Below are 19958 nucleotides of genomic sequence, written 5' to 3'. Positions count from 1 at the left end.
CCTCCCCTTCACCTCCGCTGCATGTGGTCCTTGTCCAACAGGCCTTCACTTCCACCCAGTCCACCCGCAGTCGCCCCATCCCGGTCCCACACCGCTCCCGGCCGCCGGGGCCGCGGAGGAGAGAGACCAAACAAAACCAATCCCGACTTGAGACGGTGCTGAGAAGAAATGGAAGCAGCGTAAGGGAATGCAGTGACTGGGGAAGAGGATTCCAGCCTGTGGGAGTCCAGAAAGCGCTCCTTGATAAAGGACATCTGAGCAGGGGCTGAACGGAGGGGCCAAACCGCAAACACCTGGGGGGGGTGGGGGGAGGGTGCCAGGCAGCGTCGCGGAGCTCCCGGAGTCGGAGCAGGTGCGACGGCTCTGCGGCCAGGAGCGTGCTGCGGCCGGAGGGGGAGGGGGAGAAGGCCGACACAGAAGGCCCCGGTGAGGGGCGCGCGGCGGCTTGGGTTTACTGTAAGCTCGGGACAGACCCGCTGGAGGACTCAGCGGAGGCGGTGACAGAAATTACACCGCTTGAGAGGTTCCTCCTGCGGCGGCTTAGGTGATGGATCACGGAAGGGAAAGCGAAGCAGGAGACCAGCTAGGAAACGGCTGCATTAGTCAAGCCCACCCGCAGCTGGGACGGGCGCCGGGGCTGCCGCGCGGGCTTCCAGCTGCGGGCGGGGAGCCTGGGCCCGCGGCGCTCCCGCTGCGCACACCGCCCCCTCACGTCTGACCCAGGCCAGTTCCCCCCACCCCCCGAAAGACTGCGCAGCCAGGCTCCCCACCGCTCACACTACTGTGAATCCGAATTCAGTACCTGCCCCGTGTAGGTCTCCATACGGTGAGCCCCCAGGAGCCCGGTTCTTAACCCCGCGTGGGCTTCAGCGAGGGCACGACCCCCCTGCAAGTGTGCTGCCGAGTCCCAAGGGTCTGCAATTGTTTCTGGGCGGGGGAACAGCCGCCTCGGGTCCTGGGGGCTCGGCGACCCAACACGCTAGGATAAGGGAAAGTGCCAAGGGCTAGTTCATTCCACGCGACAGCCTCTAACTGGCTGTTGTGGGGGCCAAAGGCCGGCGGGGTCGTCGGAGCAAGGAGCAGGGGCCCCGCGGCGGACACCCCTCCCGGTCCACGAGGCCCGGTTCCGGCCGTTCGGGCCCCGGCGGGCGAGCAGAAGCCGAGGGGCAGCAGGAGGCCGCCTGGCCCCGACGGCCCACTGGGGGAGACGACCCCGCCGCCAGACCCAGCGTCCTCGCGGATGCGCGGGCCCCTCCGGCCCAGGGAGACGCTCCCGGGCCCGCTCAACCCGCCCCCTGCGGACCTACCTGAGCCGGGACGCGGGGCCAGGGACAGGCGAGGAGCTCGCGCAGCCGAGCCGGGACCCGGGGCTCTAGCCTCGCTCCGCCCGCTCGGCTGGGGCGGGGCTCCGGGGCGCCGCGGGACCCCTCCCACACCGGGCTTCGCGCACCCGCTGCGCACCTGCGGGCGGAGAGGCCGCCCCGCGCCCCCTGCCGGCCCCCCGCTCCCCGACGCGGCGGCCGCACGGACGCGGAGCCGCGGTGGTCAGAAGAGCCTTTAATCCGGCGCCCTACAGGGCGATCTCCCGGAGCGCCTCCTCGGCCGAGCGGTACTGGTTCAGCTGGATCTGCACCTCCACGGTCAGCGGCTGGGGCTGGTAGTCGCTGTCGTACTTTGGAGCCGCAGATTTTTTTTCTGAGAAATAAAAACACGAGTATGTGAGTCCCGAGAGATGTGCGGGCTGCTTCTCGGCCGCCCTGGACGGGCTCCAGGCGGAGCGCGGTTTGGGAATCCGAGATTCCACCCTCGGGTCTTAACCGTAGGGAGGAACACAGCTAAATCGCATCTAATCACATCACTGAACAAGGCGCAGCTGTGTTGAGCTGCAAGCTGAACCCGCGGCTTGTCTTGGAGCACCGTCTTCACTTGAAAGAACACTGACAAACCGCGGTTATTCAGACGTGAATATTTGGCAGGTTATTTTCTAAAAAGCGAATGAAGTCTGGCATGTCAGGGAAAACAACGGAAAGCATTTTGTTAAATTTATAACATTTGAGCTTTCAAGTAGAAATTAGAATTTGGAAACACTGTATCTGCCACCATGAACCTAACAGTTTCCCAATACTCAAGGACTCTTCTAATGATATGGGTGCTGATAAAGAATGTGATTTGTGGAATGTATAATGAAATGTGTCAACAGTTGGAAGATCTGCATAACTCAGTGAACCAGTATTTTACAAATAACCAATGCCTGATGTTACAAATTGTGCATGAGTAAGATAGCCTTTCAAAATGCAATGAAAAAATGGCAATGTAGACCAATGGATTTTAACATAACTGACTAGGAAAAAAGGCATTCATATAGATTGTTTTCCCTCTGTAACAGCCTTTAAAAAAACCACTAGCTGTCAAATTTGACATAATATCAAAGAAAAATATCCAGTTATTTGAAAACCTATTTTAACATATTCCCTTTTACAGTTACATGTCCATATGAGATTGGATTTTCTTCATACACTTCAAACACTGCAACACAAGAGATTAACAGCAGAGGCAGCTATTCCAATGCAACTGTCAATTAAGCCAGACAATAAAAAGATTTGCAAAAGTGTAAAAAAATTTGAGACCATCTTAACCCTGTGGCTTGATCATAAATCAGATGTCCATATTTGAATGAGTCCTGAAGTCCAGCAGTGTATGTCCTTTGTTCTTTTTCAAAGCTCTTTTGGCTGTTCTAGGTCCTTTGAATTTCCATATTAAGTTTGGAATCAACTTACTGATTTCTACGAGAAAAAAAAATCCCCCTAGAATTATGATTGAGATTAGGTTGAATTATAGATCAATTTGAGGAAAACCAACATCTTAACAATACTGAATTCCCTATCCATGTACATATTTATCCCACCATTTATTTAAGTCTTTGATTCCCCTTGGCAACGTTTTGTAGTTTTCAGAATACAAGACTTCCACATCCTTAGTCAGGTTTATCCCTATTTCATATTTTTCAATGCCATTGTAAAAATTCACTATCTGATTGTTCATTGCTAGTATATGGAAATACATTTAATTTCTTGAATACTGACCCTGTATCCTACAGCCCTATTAAATTTAGTTTTAGAAGCTTTCCTTTTCTTTAAAATTTTATTTATTTATTTGCGAGAGAGCAAGAGAGCTTGAGTGGGGTGGAGGGGCAGAGGGAAAGGGAGAGGGAGAAGCAGACTCCCTACTGAGCAGGGAGCCCAATATGGGGCTCGATCCCAGGACCCCAGATCTGACCTGAGCTGAAGGCAAATGCTTAACTAACTGAGGCACCCAGGCAACCCAGAAACTTTTCTAATATAGGCATTTAGTGCTATAAATTTCTCTATGAATACTGGCTTACTTAAGTTTTACTATTTTTGACATTTTATATTTTTATTTTCATTCAGTTCAAAATACTTTCTAAATTTCCCTTTTGATTTCTTCTTGGTCCATGGGTTATTTAGATGTGCGTTATTTAGTTTCTAAAAATTGGGAGATTTTACAAATATCTTTGTTACTGACTTCTAATTTAATTCCACTATGGTCACAGAGGATAGGGTACTTTGTATGTCTTGAATTGTTTTAAACTTATTGAGACTTTATGGCCCAGATTATGGAATATCTTGGTTCTGTGTGCACTTAAAGAATGTGTATTTTCATGTTATTGGGTGAGGTACTCTACAGATGTCAGTTACCTCAAATTGATTGGCAGTGTGATTCAAGTCTCCTACATCCTTACTGATTTTCTGTCTATGTGTCCTATCAATTACTCAGGGAGGTATATTGAAATCTCTGAATATAATTTTGGATTTGCCTATTTCTCCTTGTAGTTCTATCAGGTTTTTTTTTTCCCCATGTATTTTGAAGCTCGATTATTAGGTGCATACATGCTTAGGTTTGTTAAATCCTCTTGACTCCTTTATTATTATGAAATGACCCTCTTTATTCCTGGTAATATTCTTTCTCTGAAGTCTATTTTGTCTGATATTAATAGTTGCTCCTTTTTTTATTAGTGTAAGCATGAATATATTTCTCTATTTTTTAATATTTTTGTATCTTTATATCTAAAGTGGATTTCTGGTAAGCAGCATGTGGTTGGGTCTTACTTTTTTATCCAATCAGAACATCTCTGCCTTTTAATTGGGTGTTTAGACCATTTACATTTAATGTGATTATTGATATGATTGGGTTTAAGTCTACCATCTTTTTTTTTTTTTTAAAGATTTTATTTATTTATTTTGAGAGAGAGAGAATGAGAGAGAGCACATGAGAGGGGGGAGGGTCAGAGGGAGAAGCAGACTCCCCGCTGAGCAAGGAGCCCGATGTGGGACTCGATCCAGGGACTCCAGGATCATGACCTGAGCCGAAGGCAGTCGCTTAACCAACTGAGCCACCCAGGCGCCCTAAGTCTACCATCTTGTTATTTGTCTTCTATTTATCTCACATGTTGTTTCTTTTTTGTTTCCACCTCCTTTTAGATTAACTGAGTATCTTTATGATCCCTCTTTTCTCTCATTTGTTGGCTTATTAGCTAGAACTTTTTGTTGTATCATTTTAATGGTTACTTTAGAGTTTATAATAAATATCTTTAACTTATCGCAGTCTGGCTTCAAGTGATATTATACCACTTCATGTAGAAATAGGAATCTTACAGTGATACACTTCCATTTCTTTCCTTACTCCCAACCCTAGCCTTTTTGCTGTTGTTATACATTCTACTGGTGTTATAAGCACTGCAATATATTTTTTCATTAAACAATTAGCAATCACTTAAACATATTTAAATACTAAGAAAGGAGTCTTTATATTTAACCACAGTTACCATTTCTAGTGTTCTTGATTTCTTTGTGCAGATCCAGATCCATCTAGTATTTTCTTCTGCTTAAAGGACTTCTTTGAACATTTCTTGTAATACAAGTATGCTGGTGATACATTCTTTCAGCACGTGTATGTCTAGAAAAGTGTTCAGTTCACTTTTGTTTTTGGAAGATATTTTTGTTAGGTAAAGAATTTTAAGTTGATAGTTATTTTTCTTTGAGTGTTTAAGAAGTCTTTCACTGTCTTCTATTTGGTATTTTCCTGATAAGACTGCTGTCATCTTTATCTTTGTTCCTCTGTCTTCATCACTGATTTTAAGCCGTTTTATTACTATCTAGCTTGGTTTAGTTTTCTTCATGCTTCTTGTGTTTTGAGTTCACTGAACTTTTTGGATTGGTTTATTTATAATTTCCATCTAGCTTGGAAATGTTTCAGCAATTACTTCTTCAGATATTCTCTCTGCCTACCCCACTCTCCTTTGGGGACTCCAACTATATGGACATCAGTTCCTTTGAATTTGTCTCAAAATTCACTGATGCTGTTCATTTTTTCCAGCCATTTTTCTGAGTTTAATTGTGGATAGTCTCTACTGCTTCCAGTTTACTAAACTTTTTTTCTAAATTGTCTAATATGCCATTAATCCCAGTAAATGTATTTTTAATGTGACATGGTAGTCTTCATCCCTAAAAGTTTGGCTTATAGTCCATATTGCTACATACCACCATCTTTCCTTTAGCTTCTTAGATATATGGAATATAATTATAATAACTGCTTTAATGTCCTTGTCTACTAATTCTAACATGTATGTAATTTCTGAGTCAGTTATGATTTATAAATTCTCATTATATATTGAATTTCCTGTTTTTTTTGCATGTCTGATTTTTTTTTTAATTGAATGGCATATGTGAATTTTACCTTGGGTGCTATTTTTTTTTAAGGATTTTATTTATTTTGGAGAGAGAGAGTGTGTGCAAGTGGGGGGGAGGGGCAGAGGGAAAGGGAGAGGAGACTCTCAAGCAGACTTCACGCTAAGCACAGAGCCCAATGTGGGGCTTGATCTCATGACCCCGAGATCATGACCTGAGCTGAAATCAAGAGTCTGATGCTTAACAGACTGAGCTACCCAGGTGCCCCACCTGGCGTGCTATTTTTGTATTCCTTACAATATCTTTGAATTTTGCTTTAGGACATGGTTAAATGTGATCCTTCCAGGTCTTGTCCTTTCCTGCTCAAAATCTGTAGAGTACCCCAGGGTGCTGGGCTCAATCCTTTTCTCTGTCAACATAAGCACACATATTTTCATGGTTTTAAATACCACCTATAAGCTGATTCATTCATTCAATCAATGTTGATGGCCTACTATGAGCCTACTATGCTGGGGACTGGGGATTGTATGACTTTAAAGAATGCAGGGGCAGCCCCCCACACACACACTTATAGTTTCAGTGTAGTGGGCAAAATAAAAATAAAACAATTACATGGATTCATATCTCTATAGTTTGCACAGTGCTGAGTACTACAGATGAAAACACTGGATTCAGGACGCCTGGGTGGCTCAGTTGGTTAGGCATCTGCCTTCAGCTCAGGTCATGATACTAGGGTCCTGAGATCAAGTCCGTCATCGGGCTCCTTCCTCCATGGGGAGCCTGCTTCTCCCTCTACTTGCTGCTCCCCCTTCTTGTGCTCTCTCTCTCTGACAAATAAATAAAATCCCTTAAAAAACCCCCCGAAAAACAAAACCCATCGAATGCTATGAAGAAAAAAAGGGAGCCCACCCTAATCCAGAGGATCAGCTTCCCTGAAGAAGGCAACTGAAGCTGAGATCTGGCAGATGGAGTAGCTGAGTAAACAGTGGCAGATAAAGTATGCCAAGCAGAACTCTCGGGGGCTTATAGAACATGGAAATCTGGATTTTGTGATGCAGCCAGCAGGAAGTCATGGAAGAAATTCCAACAGGGGAGTGACTCAGCCGGACTTGCAAACACGATCGCCCTGGCGGCCGCGGGGGAGCCGACAGAGTGGCCATGTGGGAGGAAGGAGGTGCAACAAGGTGGCAATGGTGGTTGTCTGGGGTGGTGGCAGAGGAGATGGAGAAGGCATCGGGAGACAAGGGGCAGGAGAGGGAAAGGCTCTTGGACGCTCCATACACTTCAACTTCACAGGTGCAAAACCAAGCCCAGCCCCGGGTACAGCGTTGCAGGCCCCAGGCAGAAGCCTCTCCTGCCCCCCTTGCCCCCAGTCACTGTCGGACCTGTTCCCTCCACACCACCTCTGCCGTCCACTTCCACATCAGGCCCTTAGCATTTCTTGCCTGTACATTGTTTTGCTTTGTTTAGGTGAATTTCCTTTCATCGAGATAAAATTTTCATAATATTCAACATTTTAACTATTTTTAAATGTACACTTCTGTGGGTTTTAGTATATTCACAACGTTGTTCAACCATTCCCATGATGTAATTCCAGAACATTTCGTCCCCCCACATGGAAACCCTGTACCCATTAGCAGTTAACCCCCTCCCCCAGCCCCCACTGATCTACTTTCTGTCCCTATGGATTCATCTGTCCTGGGACATTTCACATAAACGGAATCAAACACTATGTGGCCTTCTGTGACTGGCTTCTTTCCTCGCCATCATGTTTTCAAGGTTCCTCAGGCTATACACGTGCCGGGCTTTGTTCCTTTTCAGCTGCTGAGGAATCCCTGTTGTGTGGAAATGCCTCATCTGGGCATTCATCCACTGATGGGCCTTGGGCCATTTGCACTTTCCGGCTGTCGGGAACAGTGTTGCTCTGACCTGGCCTTACACTTCGCAGCAGCCTCCCAGCCGGTCCCCTGTCTCCTGTCGCTCCTTCCAAGCCAGCTGGTTCTTTCTACAGCTCAGATCTAAAGCTTACCTATTGTAGACACTTCAGTGACTGCCCCCTGTTCACAGAACAAGCCCAGACTCCTCGTTGGGCAAACAGGACCAATGACCTGAAACAGGCACCAGACTGCTGGGCCAGAAGGACCCTGGGCCAGGCCCAACTCAGCCCCCTCTCCCACCTCACCTGCCTCCTACCCCAGGCTGCCTCTCCTGCCCTTAGCATGACCTGCAGCACCTGCTCTTGTCTCGGGGATTCAGGAAAGAGGGAGGGTTGGGTCCTTAGGGTGGGCATGGCCTTCCCGCTGCCCAGAAGATAGGATTCTCCGTCCTTCCATTTCCTTGGTCCCAAATCAGGCTGATCCTTCCCCAGGTCCTGCTACGGTCTGAATGTTTGTGTCCCTGCAAAATTTACACGTTGAAATCCTAACCCCCAGAAGTGATGGTATTAGGAGATGGGGCCTTGGGAGGTGACGAGGTCGTGAGGGTAGAGCCTCATGAATGGGATTAGTATCCTTACAAAAGAAGTTCCAGAGAGTCCCCGTGCCCCTTCCACCACGTGAGGACGCAGCAAGAAGGGGCTGGCTACGAGCCAGGAAGTGGGCCCTTACCTAACGACGCTGCCACCTTGGTCTTGGACTTCCCAGCCTCCGGAGCTGCAAGAAATAAATGTCTGTTGTTTATAAGCCCCCCAGGCTGTGGCTTGTTATCGCATTGGGAACAGACTAAGGTCCTCAGGAAACATTCCCCGCTCCCGGTTACCATCATTAGATCTTACCCCTTTTAGCTTTCTTGTTCTTGTTCTTCTTTGCATCCTGAGAGAAAGAACCAGGACAGGAGAGGCTTACTGGAGTTGGGGGATACTGGGGAAGGGGTGGCTGCAGATCCCGCCGGTGGCCCAGGAAGGGGGGCAGGTCTCCCAGGGAGGAGCGGGCCTGACCTGCCCACTGGCCAGACTCCTCACACCTGAGAAGGCCGCCCACGGCGTTGGGCCCGTAAAGCTGGGAGCTGGGCGCCACCGCATGGCCGAAGGAGAGGACCTCCCCGCCCCTGCCCCCCACCCCGTGCCTCTCAGGGCCCCACACAGCCCTTCCCTGCCCAGCACTGTTTCGGTGGGGAGGGGTGTGGCGGGGCCCCCCGTACCCTGAGAAAGGTCAGCCTGTCAGTTTCCAGGGTGCGGATCACCCCGAAGTTGCACACTTCGGACACCAGTGGCTCCCCCACCAGCAGGGGCTCCAGGGCCACGAAGCCGCTGCCCAGCACCCGCAGGATGGGCGGGTCCTGGCGGAGTTCCTTAGGAAGCTCCTTCTTCTTGGACGCCTTCTGCTCCTGTGGGGAGAGGCAGGGAGAGTGGATGTGTCCCCGGCAGGGATGGGGCCCAGAGCGCCCCCGGCAGCCCAGCAGGTACCTTCGGCGCCGTCTCTTTCTCCCCTTTCCCGGCCTTGTCCTTCCCGTCCTTTCCCTTCTTGTCTTTGTCCTTCTTCCCCTTCTTGTCCTTCTCCCCTTTTCCTTTCTTGGCAGGCAACACAGTCTCGACAGGCGGAGGCACCAGAGGCCAGGAGAGAATCTAGGGGATGGCGAGGTGGCCGCGAGTGACGGCAGGCGGCTGGGGGCTGGCTGGGATCTTGCTGGAAAGGCGCTGAGGTCGCCAATAAGGCAGCAGGGCCCCTGGTGATGCCCTGACAGGAGCCCGGAACACGGGAGCCCGGGTCACCCACCTTCTCCTCCACGATGGTCACGGTGGTCCCCGCCAGCAGGAAGGCCTTGAGGGGCACCAGGTCCCTGAGCGTGTGGTGCATCTCGTAGTTGCAGGGGATGACATCAGTCCAGGGCTTGCGGATGGTGCTGAAGAGAACCGTCCTTGGGGAGGGCAGAGGAAGACAGGGGGGCCGTCACCCGGGAGGCCACGGCTGGGGACCAGGGCAAGGCCTGTGAGGAGACGTGCGCACAGCGTGACAGGTGGCCAGACACACAGGATTACTGCCCGAGGCCATTTACAGAAAGGTCGAAGAGAGGCACACGAGTTCATGGTGTTAGTTGAGTTGACAGTGACCCTTAGGAAGGAGGGAGGGGCCTAAGGAGTCTTCGGAGGTTCTGATGTTTCTTGTCAAGGGCAGTGGTTGCCTGGGGGCCCTCATCATTTGGCTGTAAGGTGGATACTTCCGGATATGTGGGTTACATTTGAATCATTTATTTTGTAATAAAATAATAGAACAGGTCTGTGTGTCCAGTGCCACATGCAGAATCAGCACATTTCGAACTGAGACACAGAATATGAGTTCATTTTTTGAGAAAAAAAATTATAGGAGTATATATGTTTGTATATATGACCGTGTAAGAAGAAACAGGGAACTAGATGCACAAAACTATTCAGAGTAATTCATTCTGGGGCGCCTGGCTGGCTCAGTCGGGAGAGGATGCAGCTCTTGATCTTGGGGGTCCTGAGTTCAAGCCCCATATTGGGCATAGAGCCTACTTAAAGTAGATAAATAAATAAAAGGGTAATTCACTCTATGGGATGAGTTTGATGGATGCAGGAGGAGAAACTTTTATTTTCTAATTGACATATTTTTTAAGGCAGAATCATTTGTGGTTCTATTGTATGGTTACTATTTCCAAAAATTCAACAACAACAACAACAACCACAGCGACCAGGACCACAAGGCTGGGGTTGACCAGGGAGCCTGGCTCGGGGCTGGGTGGGGGCTCCCCCTCTTCTGACAGCTGGGGTAGCCTCCTCCCTCATTCTGTCACCCACGGGAACTCAGCACAGGGGCCCACAGCAGCCCCCTCAGAGTCTCCACAAGCCTGAATCCTTTACCCTCAGTGGAAGTTAAATAATTAAAAAAAGAAATAACTCTTTTAGCTTCAAGAGAAACTCGCTTTCCCAGTTCCTTGAGGGCATCGGCAGCAAAATCTGCGTGGGGCGAAAGCTCAGTTCATTAGAACTCAGTCGCAAATCCTGTTTTCGGGGCTCTGGCCGTCAGAAGAATCAGGTGACACCACCAGCTGATAGCAGGAAGTTCGCAAACCAGGCTCCATGTTTTGAAGTGAGTTACCGAACCAGTTAACGGAGCTTCAAGACTCAATGAGAAGTGACTCTGAATTCTTGTAAAATTCTTCATCATCGAAAAAGATTCTTTATCAAATAAGACACAACATGTGATACGCACGCGGCCCGTGAGGGGGGCCTTCGGAGGGTGAGAAAGCACCCGCTACTCAGGCTGCGAGATCCACACCACGTGTCAGACGCCAGAATCAATTCCATTAGAGTTAAAAAGTTAAACCGAGGAGCTTTTCAACTCCGAGGGCGGAGGGAAAGGGCTGCCCCTCTCTCACCTCTGCGTTGACTAACGAAAGCCCAGCCTTCAGAACAGCTGAGCGTCCAGGGACAAAGGCGCAGCTGCGCTCTGGTGGGGGGTGGGGGGGGACGCTCCCGGGGCCTCGACCACCGAACCCGGCCGCACCTGCGCGGCCACCGGCCCAGAGGGTCCCCAGGGGCCGCTGTCGGGCCGAGCTCGCGGGACCCCGGGCTCCCAGGCCCTGCTCCCGCGCGGCCTCCGTCCTTACCCTGGGGAGGAGCAGAGCCGGGGATCCATTCGCGGCCGCAACTTGGCCAGCTCCTCGGCGGAGTCGGTCACCCTGGGCAAGGGCCCCGACCCGCCCGAGGCCACCGAACCCTCCAGCTCTCCCGACTGGGTGGACAGCCCGGACTCTAGCGAGTCTTCAGCCTCCTCGAAGACCTCTTCGGGAATGTCCTCGCCCAGCTGTTCCATGCTGGGTGACGGCCTGACGATCTGCGGGAGAGAGCCAGACACCCGCGCCCGGCGCTGTGCGCAGGGTTCTCCTCGCGCGCAGCGCGCATGTGCGTGAACAGGTGCCGGCGCCGCGGTGAACTTGAAGCACCAACCAACACACGGGCTTGGGCAGGAAGTTTAAAAAAAAATGCCCATCTTGGCCCTTCTGAGAGGCCTATGATAGGAGTAAGAACAGTGACAATTTCTGCAGGAGGTAGGGTGTCCCCCATCTCTCCTGGTCGGATGATACCCTCGGGTCTGCTTTCCATGAGAAGGGCGATGGAAGAGGAGGGGAGAAGCATGGGGTGGGGAGCAACCGGCCTGGTTGTAAATGTTGCTCCCTTGTGAGGCCGTTTGCTCGGATTTCAAGGGCAAAGGAAGGAGGTGAACACAGGTGAGTAACTGGAGCTGCAAGAAAGGGGCTGAATAGAGCGGCTTCCCTTCTCAGAGTAGGGTGTGAACCAGAAAGCTCCGAGGAAAGGGGTTTTCTGGGCCCCAAGAAGCGGTTCTGCCTGCACAGGAGACCCTGGGGAGCCAAATGCAGCGCATGCGCCCCAGTTCCCGGGAGCAGCCCGCGGGGCACACACCTCAGCCAGCACGCCACCGTAATCACTTCCTTCTCCTTCTTCGTCTTCCACAAAATCGTAGGTCACGTAGTAGCTGTAAGTAATAAAAGGGCCTTGAGGCCCCGGCTCCGGGTCCAGGATAGAGGTGTCCAGAACGCCCTTGACATTTCCAATAGTCACCACGAGCTGGGCCTCACGGGCCAAGAGGTCTGCAAGGGGAGGGGGCAGAAGTGAGGGGGACAGCAGGGGAGGGCAGGCCCAGCCGGTTCCCTGCAGGCGGGGCTGAGCCTCGAAGTTGGCAGACTTGGGTTCAAATCCCAGTTCTGCGAAGTTCAAACACAGTGATTTGGAGTAAGTCCCTTTTCGGTAAGATACCGCCCTTAAGCCTTGTTTTCCGGATTTGTATAATGTGAACGATAGTAGCTGCCTTTGCAGGATGGTTACAGATGAAGAATCGGTGTTACCGTAGCGCAGCCTGCACACAGGAAGCTCTGATGACCCATGTTCCGTCACCCTCACCTTGAGAAGGCTCTGATGCGGCTTGCCGCATGGGCCACCAGGGGGTGATCTCAAGCCATCACAAAAGTAAAGAAATTGAAAGAATGTTTCCTGTTGGCCTAGGATGGTCTCAGCCTCCTTACCACTTCTGTCCCCAAATCCCAATTACGGGGATCAGAAATCTGGGAGAGAACTGTGCCCAAGAAGGTGAGCTACCCCTGACTAACTGGGGAGCTGCCGGGACAGGCCACCCAGTTCCATGGTGGGCCGGTGAGCAGACGCCAGCTCCTCCCCCCTTGCCCATCTGCTCCCTCACCCCCACTGTGGCTGAGCCCCCGGAACTGATGCTTCTCACTGGGAGACACGGTGATGTCATCCAGCACGCAGAGCCCGGACAGGCTGTCGATGGTGAAGCCTCGGTAGTAGGGCACCAGGGCCAGGGGGTTCCCCTGCAGCCCGAGCAGCCGCAGGTGTGGGAGGGTGCTGAGGCTGGCGATCATGCCCTGCAGGTCCGTCAGGTCGTTGAAGCTCAGGTCCAGAGAGATGAGGTTGGGCCTCGAAGGGGAGCAGGGCCATCCAGGAGTCAGAGGCAGGGTGAGCGTGGGGTTGGGGACAGGCAGCTGTGGTCACGCGCCGGGCCCGCCCTGCTCAACACCCCCCAGCACCCCATGTCCAGGACAGACAGCAGGCCCGTGCTGAGGGTGGGATAGGAGCCCCAGTCCCGACTCCCAAGTTAGCTGCCCTTGACTCAAGTTTGCCCCCCTGTTGAGAAGCACCTCTTGGTTCTACTACCCCTCCCCCCCCCGACACTGCCATCCTGTGTGACATAGAGATGGCCCTGGTCACTTCCTGCCTGCAATGACTTCCATTTACACAGATCTCTTCTTCTCAGTTAAACTCTTGGTACCACCCAGAGATCCTGATACAGCATTGTGCATCTAGAAGGTTCTCACCAAAGACTGACAGTGGCAAGGAAGACAGAAGGAAGCCAGTGGGGAGGAGCAGTGGGTGGGGTAAGAGGGGCCGGTAAATATGGGGACCTGGGAAGAGGGTGCGTGAAACCTGAGGGGTCCAGAAGCTGGAGGACGCCTTCCAAAGGCCCCACTGGCTCATGGTTGTAGGAAGCCCTGTCATTCATGTCTTGGGGGCACATGAGTGAAGAAGAACACGCCAGTGAGGACAAAGGAGGCGCCCTCCATCCCAGTCTGGAGGAAAGGGCCAGGAAGGGGGGCACGGGTGCTCTCCCCACTGCACAGAGCAAACTGGTACCAGCTCTGACACAGCAGCAAGAAGAACGCGAGGGGCATGTATCAGCACGTCATACCCTCCGGTCCCAGTGGACTGAACTTGGGCACCTCCCCTCCCCTCCTGCCCTGCTTTCCCGGCCCCGGGCAGCCAGTCAATGGGAAACACCCGAGAAACACATCTCATGAGGTCAGCCCATGGACCTTATCCAATGTCAGCCTTCAAGAAGACTGGGAAGACATCAGCAAAACCGATCCATGAGCAGGGTAGCCTCCTTTGTGAATTTCAAGGCAGTGAAAGACAGAGGTTTCACTTACGTGTTTTTATGAAACTCACACCTGGCATGAAGCAGGTTACCTCAGTTTAGAGGAAGTATGTTTTCCAAATAAGAAATCAGAACACACGGTACTCTGGCCATGGCATGAGTCTACAGACTTTGGGTGGTTACAACTGGTGTGGGGGTCTCCTGGCAGCCAGTGGGTGGAGGCCAGGGATGCCACATGAGACAGCCCCACAACCAACCGTTGCCCACTCCGATGTCGGCAGCCCTGCTCTAAAAGCTTCAAAGCGAAAGGTCTGACCCACTCCCACCACCTCTTGTAATCCTTCCCTGGGCTGCAGTGGGAGGTTTTGCTTATTCAGTCAGAGACATGAATCCTAGGTCTGGAGCTGACAGCCAACCAGCAGTTATTACAGAAAAAAACAAAGCTGAGTTCTTCAAGGCACCCCCCCCAAACCTAAGGCTTAAGCCCTTCTCTCTCTTTCCATCCCGGGCTCTTGAGTTACCAGTGATCCGCGGTGACATACAGACTTTCCAAGGGGCCCAGAAGCTTGTTCTGACCCAACCCCAAGTGCTGGAGAAAAGGGGGCGGGCTAGTGCACAGACACTCCAGACTGCTGATCTTGTTGCCGTAGAGCTCCAGCACCTGGGAGGAGCAGAAAGAACAGGCCTGTGAGTCCATCCGTCCTCCTCCCTCCCTCCCTGAGAAACAGCGGGTGGAACGGGGAAGTTCTCATACCAGGCTGCCCTGCACCCACCCGGGCTCCCTTTAAAATATGGGGGAAAGGGGCGCCTGGGTGGCTCAGTCGGTTAAGTGTCTGCATTTGGCTCAGCTTGTGATCCTGGGGTCCCAGGATCGAGCCCCACATTGTGCTCCTGGCTCAGCGGGAGCCTGCTTCTCCCTCTCCCTCTCCCCTCTCATGCTCTCTCTCACTCACTCTCTCAAAATAAATTTAAAAATAAAATAAAATAAAATATGGGGAACAAATATTTCTGCAGCAGGTGTTGGAAAGTTTCTTTTCCTTTTGTGAAGGACACGTGGAAATTTGGCATGGGAGGGGATGGTGGAGTGGATGGGGACAGGCATAGCAATTTGGCAACTGCCCAGCCCATGGCAGCCTGTCTCTGGGAAAGCCAAAGGGCCCCTGACTGGAGTAAGGACTCACTGGAGGATAACAGAGCATTCTTGGATTTCTGCTCCGAGGCCTCGCCTGGTTTCTTCGTAGGCCTGGCACTGAGCCATAGTTCTGAGTCCCTTCTGCCACAAAATCTATGAATTTCCACATTTAATTTAAAATTGAGACCATTTTGGTTGGTTCAGCAGAAAATTCATAATAAAGCCCAGGCTAGCTTTTCTTAAAATGATTTTTTTTTTACTGTGGCAAAATATTTATGATTTGCCATTTTCCCTACTTGTAAGTGTACTGTTCAGCGGCGTTATGTGGGGTCCCATCATCATGCAGCCAACATCATCACTCCTATTTCTGAAAGTTTTCATCACCCCAGACGGATGCTCTGTGCCCATCACAGTGGGTACCCGTCGTGTACCGCAATGACTCCCCATCGCCCTCACCCCTGCCCTAGTAACCTCTGCTCTGCTTCCGGTCCCTGTGGATTTGCCTCTCCTAGATATTTTGTGCAAGCTGAATCACCTAATATGTGACCTTTTGGGTCTGGCCTCTTTCATTCAGCATTATGTTTTCAAGTTTCATCCATGCTGTGGCATGACTCATTCCTTTTCTGATTGAGCAACATCCCACGGTATGGAGAGACCACATTTTGTTTACCCACTCATCTGTGGATGGACATTTGGGTTGGCCCCACTTTTGGCTGCAAGAATCTCAGTCCCTGCCTTCAATTCTCTGGGGCATATGCCTAGAGATGGCATTGCTGGGTCACACAGAAATTCTACTTTTCTGAGGACTCTGGCCTCCCTTTCCAAAGCTTGGCATACAGCCACACTGGCTGAAGCTTTGGGTGGCAGGACAAGGCAGGGGCAGGGTCTCTGGGCTGCGCCAGAACAAAGATGCTACATGGAGCCTGGGCTCCTTTACCTTGAGGGTTGGGGGCAGGTTGACGGCGTCGATCTCCTTGATTTGATTGGCACTCAGTACCAACTCTTCAAGTTTCTGAAATTTCAGGAGACCTTTATCCACCAGGCTCACCTGGAAGGGAAGGGGGCAGGAAGCTAGGCGCTCTCGTGGGCGAGGCAGCTGTGGAGCAGAAATGGGGTCCACAGGAGGACAGCGACAGCCACTTCCCCTCCTGAGGGAGTCACGTCGCACACGCCAACCCCCATCCTCCCCCTCACTGACCTCCTGAGCGGCTCCCCTGCACATGCCACCAGGACCCCTGTGCCTCGACCCCGGCGGGGATCTCTCACCTCTTTGCCCTCACCCCCCCCCCGAGGTGTTGTCCAACTTCCAGCTCAGTTCCTGTGTCCCCTGTTGGACTGTGAGCTCCCAAGGGCAGGGATGCCATGTTCTTTGCTGTCTACCCCTGGGCCACAGCGGACCCCGAGGCTGTAAGGAATCTCTAGCTGACGCCCAGCAGGGTCAGACCCGAAGTTCCGAGGGGTCCATCTGTGAATCTTCAGGTGTTTGTGGCCTCAAAGACATTAGGGCCCTTCCTGGTGACTGTGCCAGTCTGCCCAGGTTTGAGGGGTTCCTAGGACACAAAACTTTCAGAGCGGACACCGGGAAGGTCCCAGCAAATTGGTAGGAGTGGCTCTCACTCCTCATGCCTGGTACTGTGTAAGTTCACAGTTTCTCTGGGGAAGGAGAAGGAAAGGTAGGAAGGCTGAGGTTGCAGTTTGGGGCTCTGTTATTTGGTAGCAGCGAAGAAGCCTTTTTCATAACAGAAACTAATACGGTACCATGCCAACCCTCCCTAACCCCAGGTCCCCACAGTTTAAGTAAAACCAATAGAGACACTTTAAACGTCTCTTCTAGGACCCAGGAGGGCCGACTGCAGGGTGCACCGGAAGTCAGCTCTACAAGACACGCCTGGATGACCCCCCTCTCAGGGGGGTGAAGAAAGAAGACACCAACAAATGAGCAGCTGGCCCTGCTCGTGGGGGGACTGGTGAAGTCAATTCGGGGGGCACAGCTACCTTCCCATCCTTCCTCCCACTTAACACTGAGGACCCACCACTAAGGACTGTACAGTTCTGTAGGGCGAATGGCCTCCCCAGCAGCAACTCCCGGCTCTTACCTGCTTGTCCACCACCCGTAGGGACCCGAAGTAGGAGTAGAAGAAGGTGTCTTTGAGCACCAGCGGATTCTGGATGGCCAGTTCTCTCAGAAAATGGTCCTCTGCACTGGAGCCCTCCAGCAGAGCCCAGGGTGAGTGGGGGCTGCGGACCAGGCCCAGCAGTGCCTCCACGGTCTCCTCCCCAGGGTTCACGGCCTCCTCCTCTCTGGGGACCAGCTCCTTCCATGTTCGCCAAGTTCGAGGAAGAAAGCGTGACTTATTCTGCAGAGGTGGAGGTGGAGAATTTCGCTACTCAGTCACTCAGCCCCTCTCAAGGATTCGAGACTCCCCAAATAGAGCAGATCATAAGATAGGACAATCAGGGACAAAGAGTTTAGACGTTTAGACGGTGAGTAATCAATAATTTTGACTGATTATTAGCCACGGATAGAACTACAGACCGAGAACTACATTCCGGCCTTTAAGAGTTCACTCAAGCTGGGAACCTTGAAGAAGCAGGGGAAAGCAACCAAACACTTCAGAAAGATTTATGTACTAGAAGCTAGGAGGTGCGAAAGGCCCTCTGGGGGATGTATTAACCAAGGAAAGGTTTTTGAGGACGAAGGGGCAAGGCTGGAAAGATGAATTCAGATTTGAGATGCCAGTGGATGATGAAAGGATGAGTCCCACAGTTGACTTTCTCCCAGCCCTTCCTCCAGGAGACTCTTGAGAGACATCCGTGAAACCCCAAAGCTCTGCATGGATGCCAGGCACACACAGGAGGTGTGCAACAATGTTTGTTGATGAAACAAACAAATGATTTAGTTCCTTGATTGGTGTCTCGGGTGTTCTCCTCTATGAAAACGGGAACACTGACCTCCCCTTAGCCCCTTACCAGTGTGGGGGGCGCCAGCTTTTCAGCAAGTGGGAGGGAAACATTCCAGACCCCCAAGATATTCCTGTGCACATCTGAGGGGCGGCAGGTTGTCATTGTCATGCTCCTCATCCCCAGCAGGAGCACCTAGCTGATGGGGGGGGGAGACACACCTGCTCTAGCCCTCCTGAGCCACCACTTGCTCCCCAGGGAGAAGCCTTGGAAGGGAAGTGTTTCTGGCCTTAGACACAAGGAGACACGAAGGGAGGGAGGAAGCCCCTTCTCCCAGACCCACCAGCCTCTGCAGGCCTCAGAACAGGGCCTGCTCAGGACCATGCGGCCCTGGGCCTGGGGGCTCTCGCTATGTGAGATCTGGGGCACCTGAAGGTCAGGAAGCTCTTGGCCCAGGCAAAGGCTCTTCACCCCAAAAGGGGCCTGGTGTCTTTAACAGATTGAGAAGCCCTACCCCAGGTCAGCCTGATGTGCTCAGGTTGGGGGTCCTGCCCTCCTCTCTGGGTCAGGCCCACAGACGGGGTGGGGGAGGGGCGCCGCGGGGGAGCCATCCCGTCGGCCCCAGCAGTGTCCCAGCCCCCACCTCAGGTCAGCCCGCTCCCTAAATGCCCAGGTCCAACCCCCCATCCCCCCGGCTTCTCCAGATCAGCCACATCCTGCGGCTGGCGGCCCCTCGGCCCCGCCCCACCCCCCCCGCCCCTGGTCAGTCCCGTCCGTCCCCCAGATCCCCGAGTCCCTCGTCGGGCCGCCCCCCGCCCGCCGGCGCCCGCACCCAGCTGCCGGTGCCGCACGGGAACTCGCGCAGACACAAGTGTCTCAGGTGCTCCCGGACCGCGGCGCTCAGGGTCACGCCCGGCTTCTCCATGGCCGCGCGACCCCCTGCCTAGCCGGTCGCTAGGCAACCGCCGGGACACACGCGCGTGCGCGCCAGGGCCGGGCGCGTGCTCGTCCCTCCGGGGGCGCGCGGCACGCAGGCGCTCCCGAAACCCACGACGAACAGGTGTGTGCGGACTTTTCCCGACCGGGAATCCGACACCTTGACTCAGGCGGGGACGACCTGGGTTTTCTCTTCTGACCCATCTGTGCTCGCAGCTGTAAAATGGGATAATAGTACACTTCCCACCGCAAGCCGGGAAGGGGACGGGGGGAGCTGTAACGGCTGTAGCTCCTAGTAGGTGCCGAGCGCTTCCCATATGAAAAAAGTGCCAATTATCATGCCCTTTTGATAGATCTAGAAAGGAGAAATGAGCCCAAGGTCAAACAATCTCAAGATTCTAACCAGTGGATTCCAATGTGGATCTCTTTAACCCCTGAGTCACGGGCTTTAACACCGTCTGCAAATATAACCATGTTAGCACCGAGATCCCATTTAGACTGAAGCAATCTCATTCAGTCTCTCCATTCTCAGGGCATCTAGCATCTAGTCTACTGCTGGCTAAACAGTAAGGGCTCCTGGGCACAGGTTTGAGAAATAAGTGGGATAAAATGATTCTGGTTCCTGTAATTTGGAAACGCAACATCTTTATTGAGATACAATTTACAAACCCCCAAATTCACCCGTTTAAAATGTGCAATTTTGTGATTTTTAGTATATTCACAATGCAACTATATTCATAGTGCAACTATCACTGTTATCTGATTTTCAACTTTTTCCTCACCCCAAAGGAAACCCCATACACACTAGGCAGTCAATCCCCATCCCCCCCATCAACCCATCCCCTAGCAACCACTAATAGATTTTCTGTCCCTATGGATTTGCTTCTTCTAAGTATTTCATATTAAATGGAATCATAC

General features: G+C 52.1%; 1 protein-coding gene across 1 annotated transcript; it reads right to left on the bottom strand.

The window, feature by feature from the left end:
- Window positions 1-1570: 1570 nt before the first annotated feature.
- Window positions 1571-19029, bottom strand: LRRC43 (leucine rich repeat containing 43). Its single transcript, XM_021698572.1, has 12 exons — window positions 18937-19029; window positions 17300-17560; window positions 16141-16251; window positions 14593-14732; window positions 12878-13116; window positions 12085-12272; window positions 11271-11497; window positions 9419-9560; window positions 9109-9267; window positions 8844-9029; window positions 8479-8515; window positions 1571-1695 (listed from the first exon to the last, which is right to left on the bottom strand). Exons 1-12 carry the CDS (start codon window positions 19027-19029, stop codon window positions 1571-1573), a joined length of 1908 nt encoding a protein of 635 aa, XP_021554247.1.
- Between the last annotated feature and the right edge of the window lie 929 nt (window positions 19030-19958).

This window comes from Neomonachus schauinslandi, chromosome 14 (assembly GCF_002201575.2).
Source record: "Neomonachus schauinslandi chromosome 14, ASM220157v2, whole genome shotgun sequence".
NCBI classification, from domain to species: domain Eukaryota; kingdom Metazoa; phylum Chordata; class Mammalia; order Carnivora; family Phocidae; genus Neomonachus; species Neomonachus schauinslandi.
This window is presented reverse-complemented; position numbering and strand designations above follow the sequence as displayed.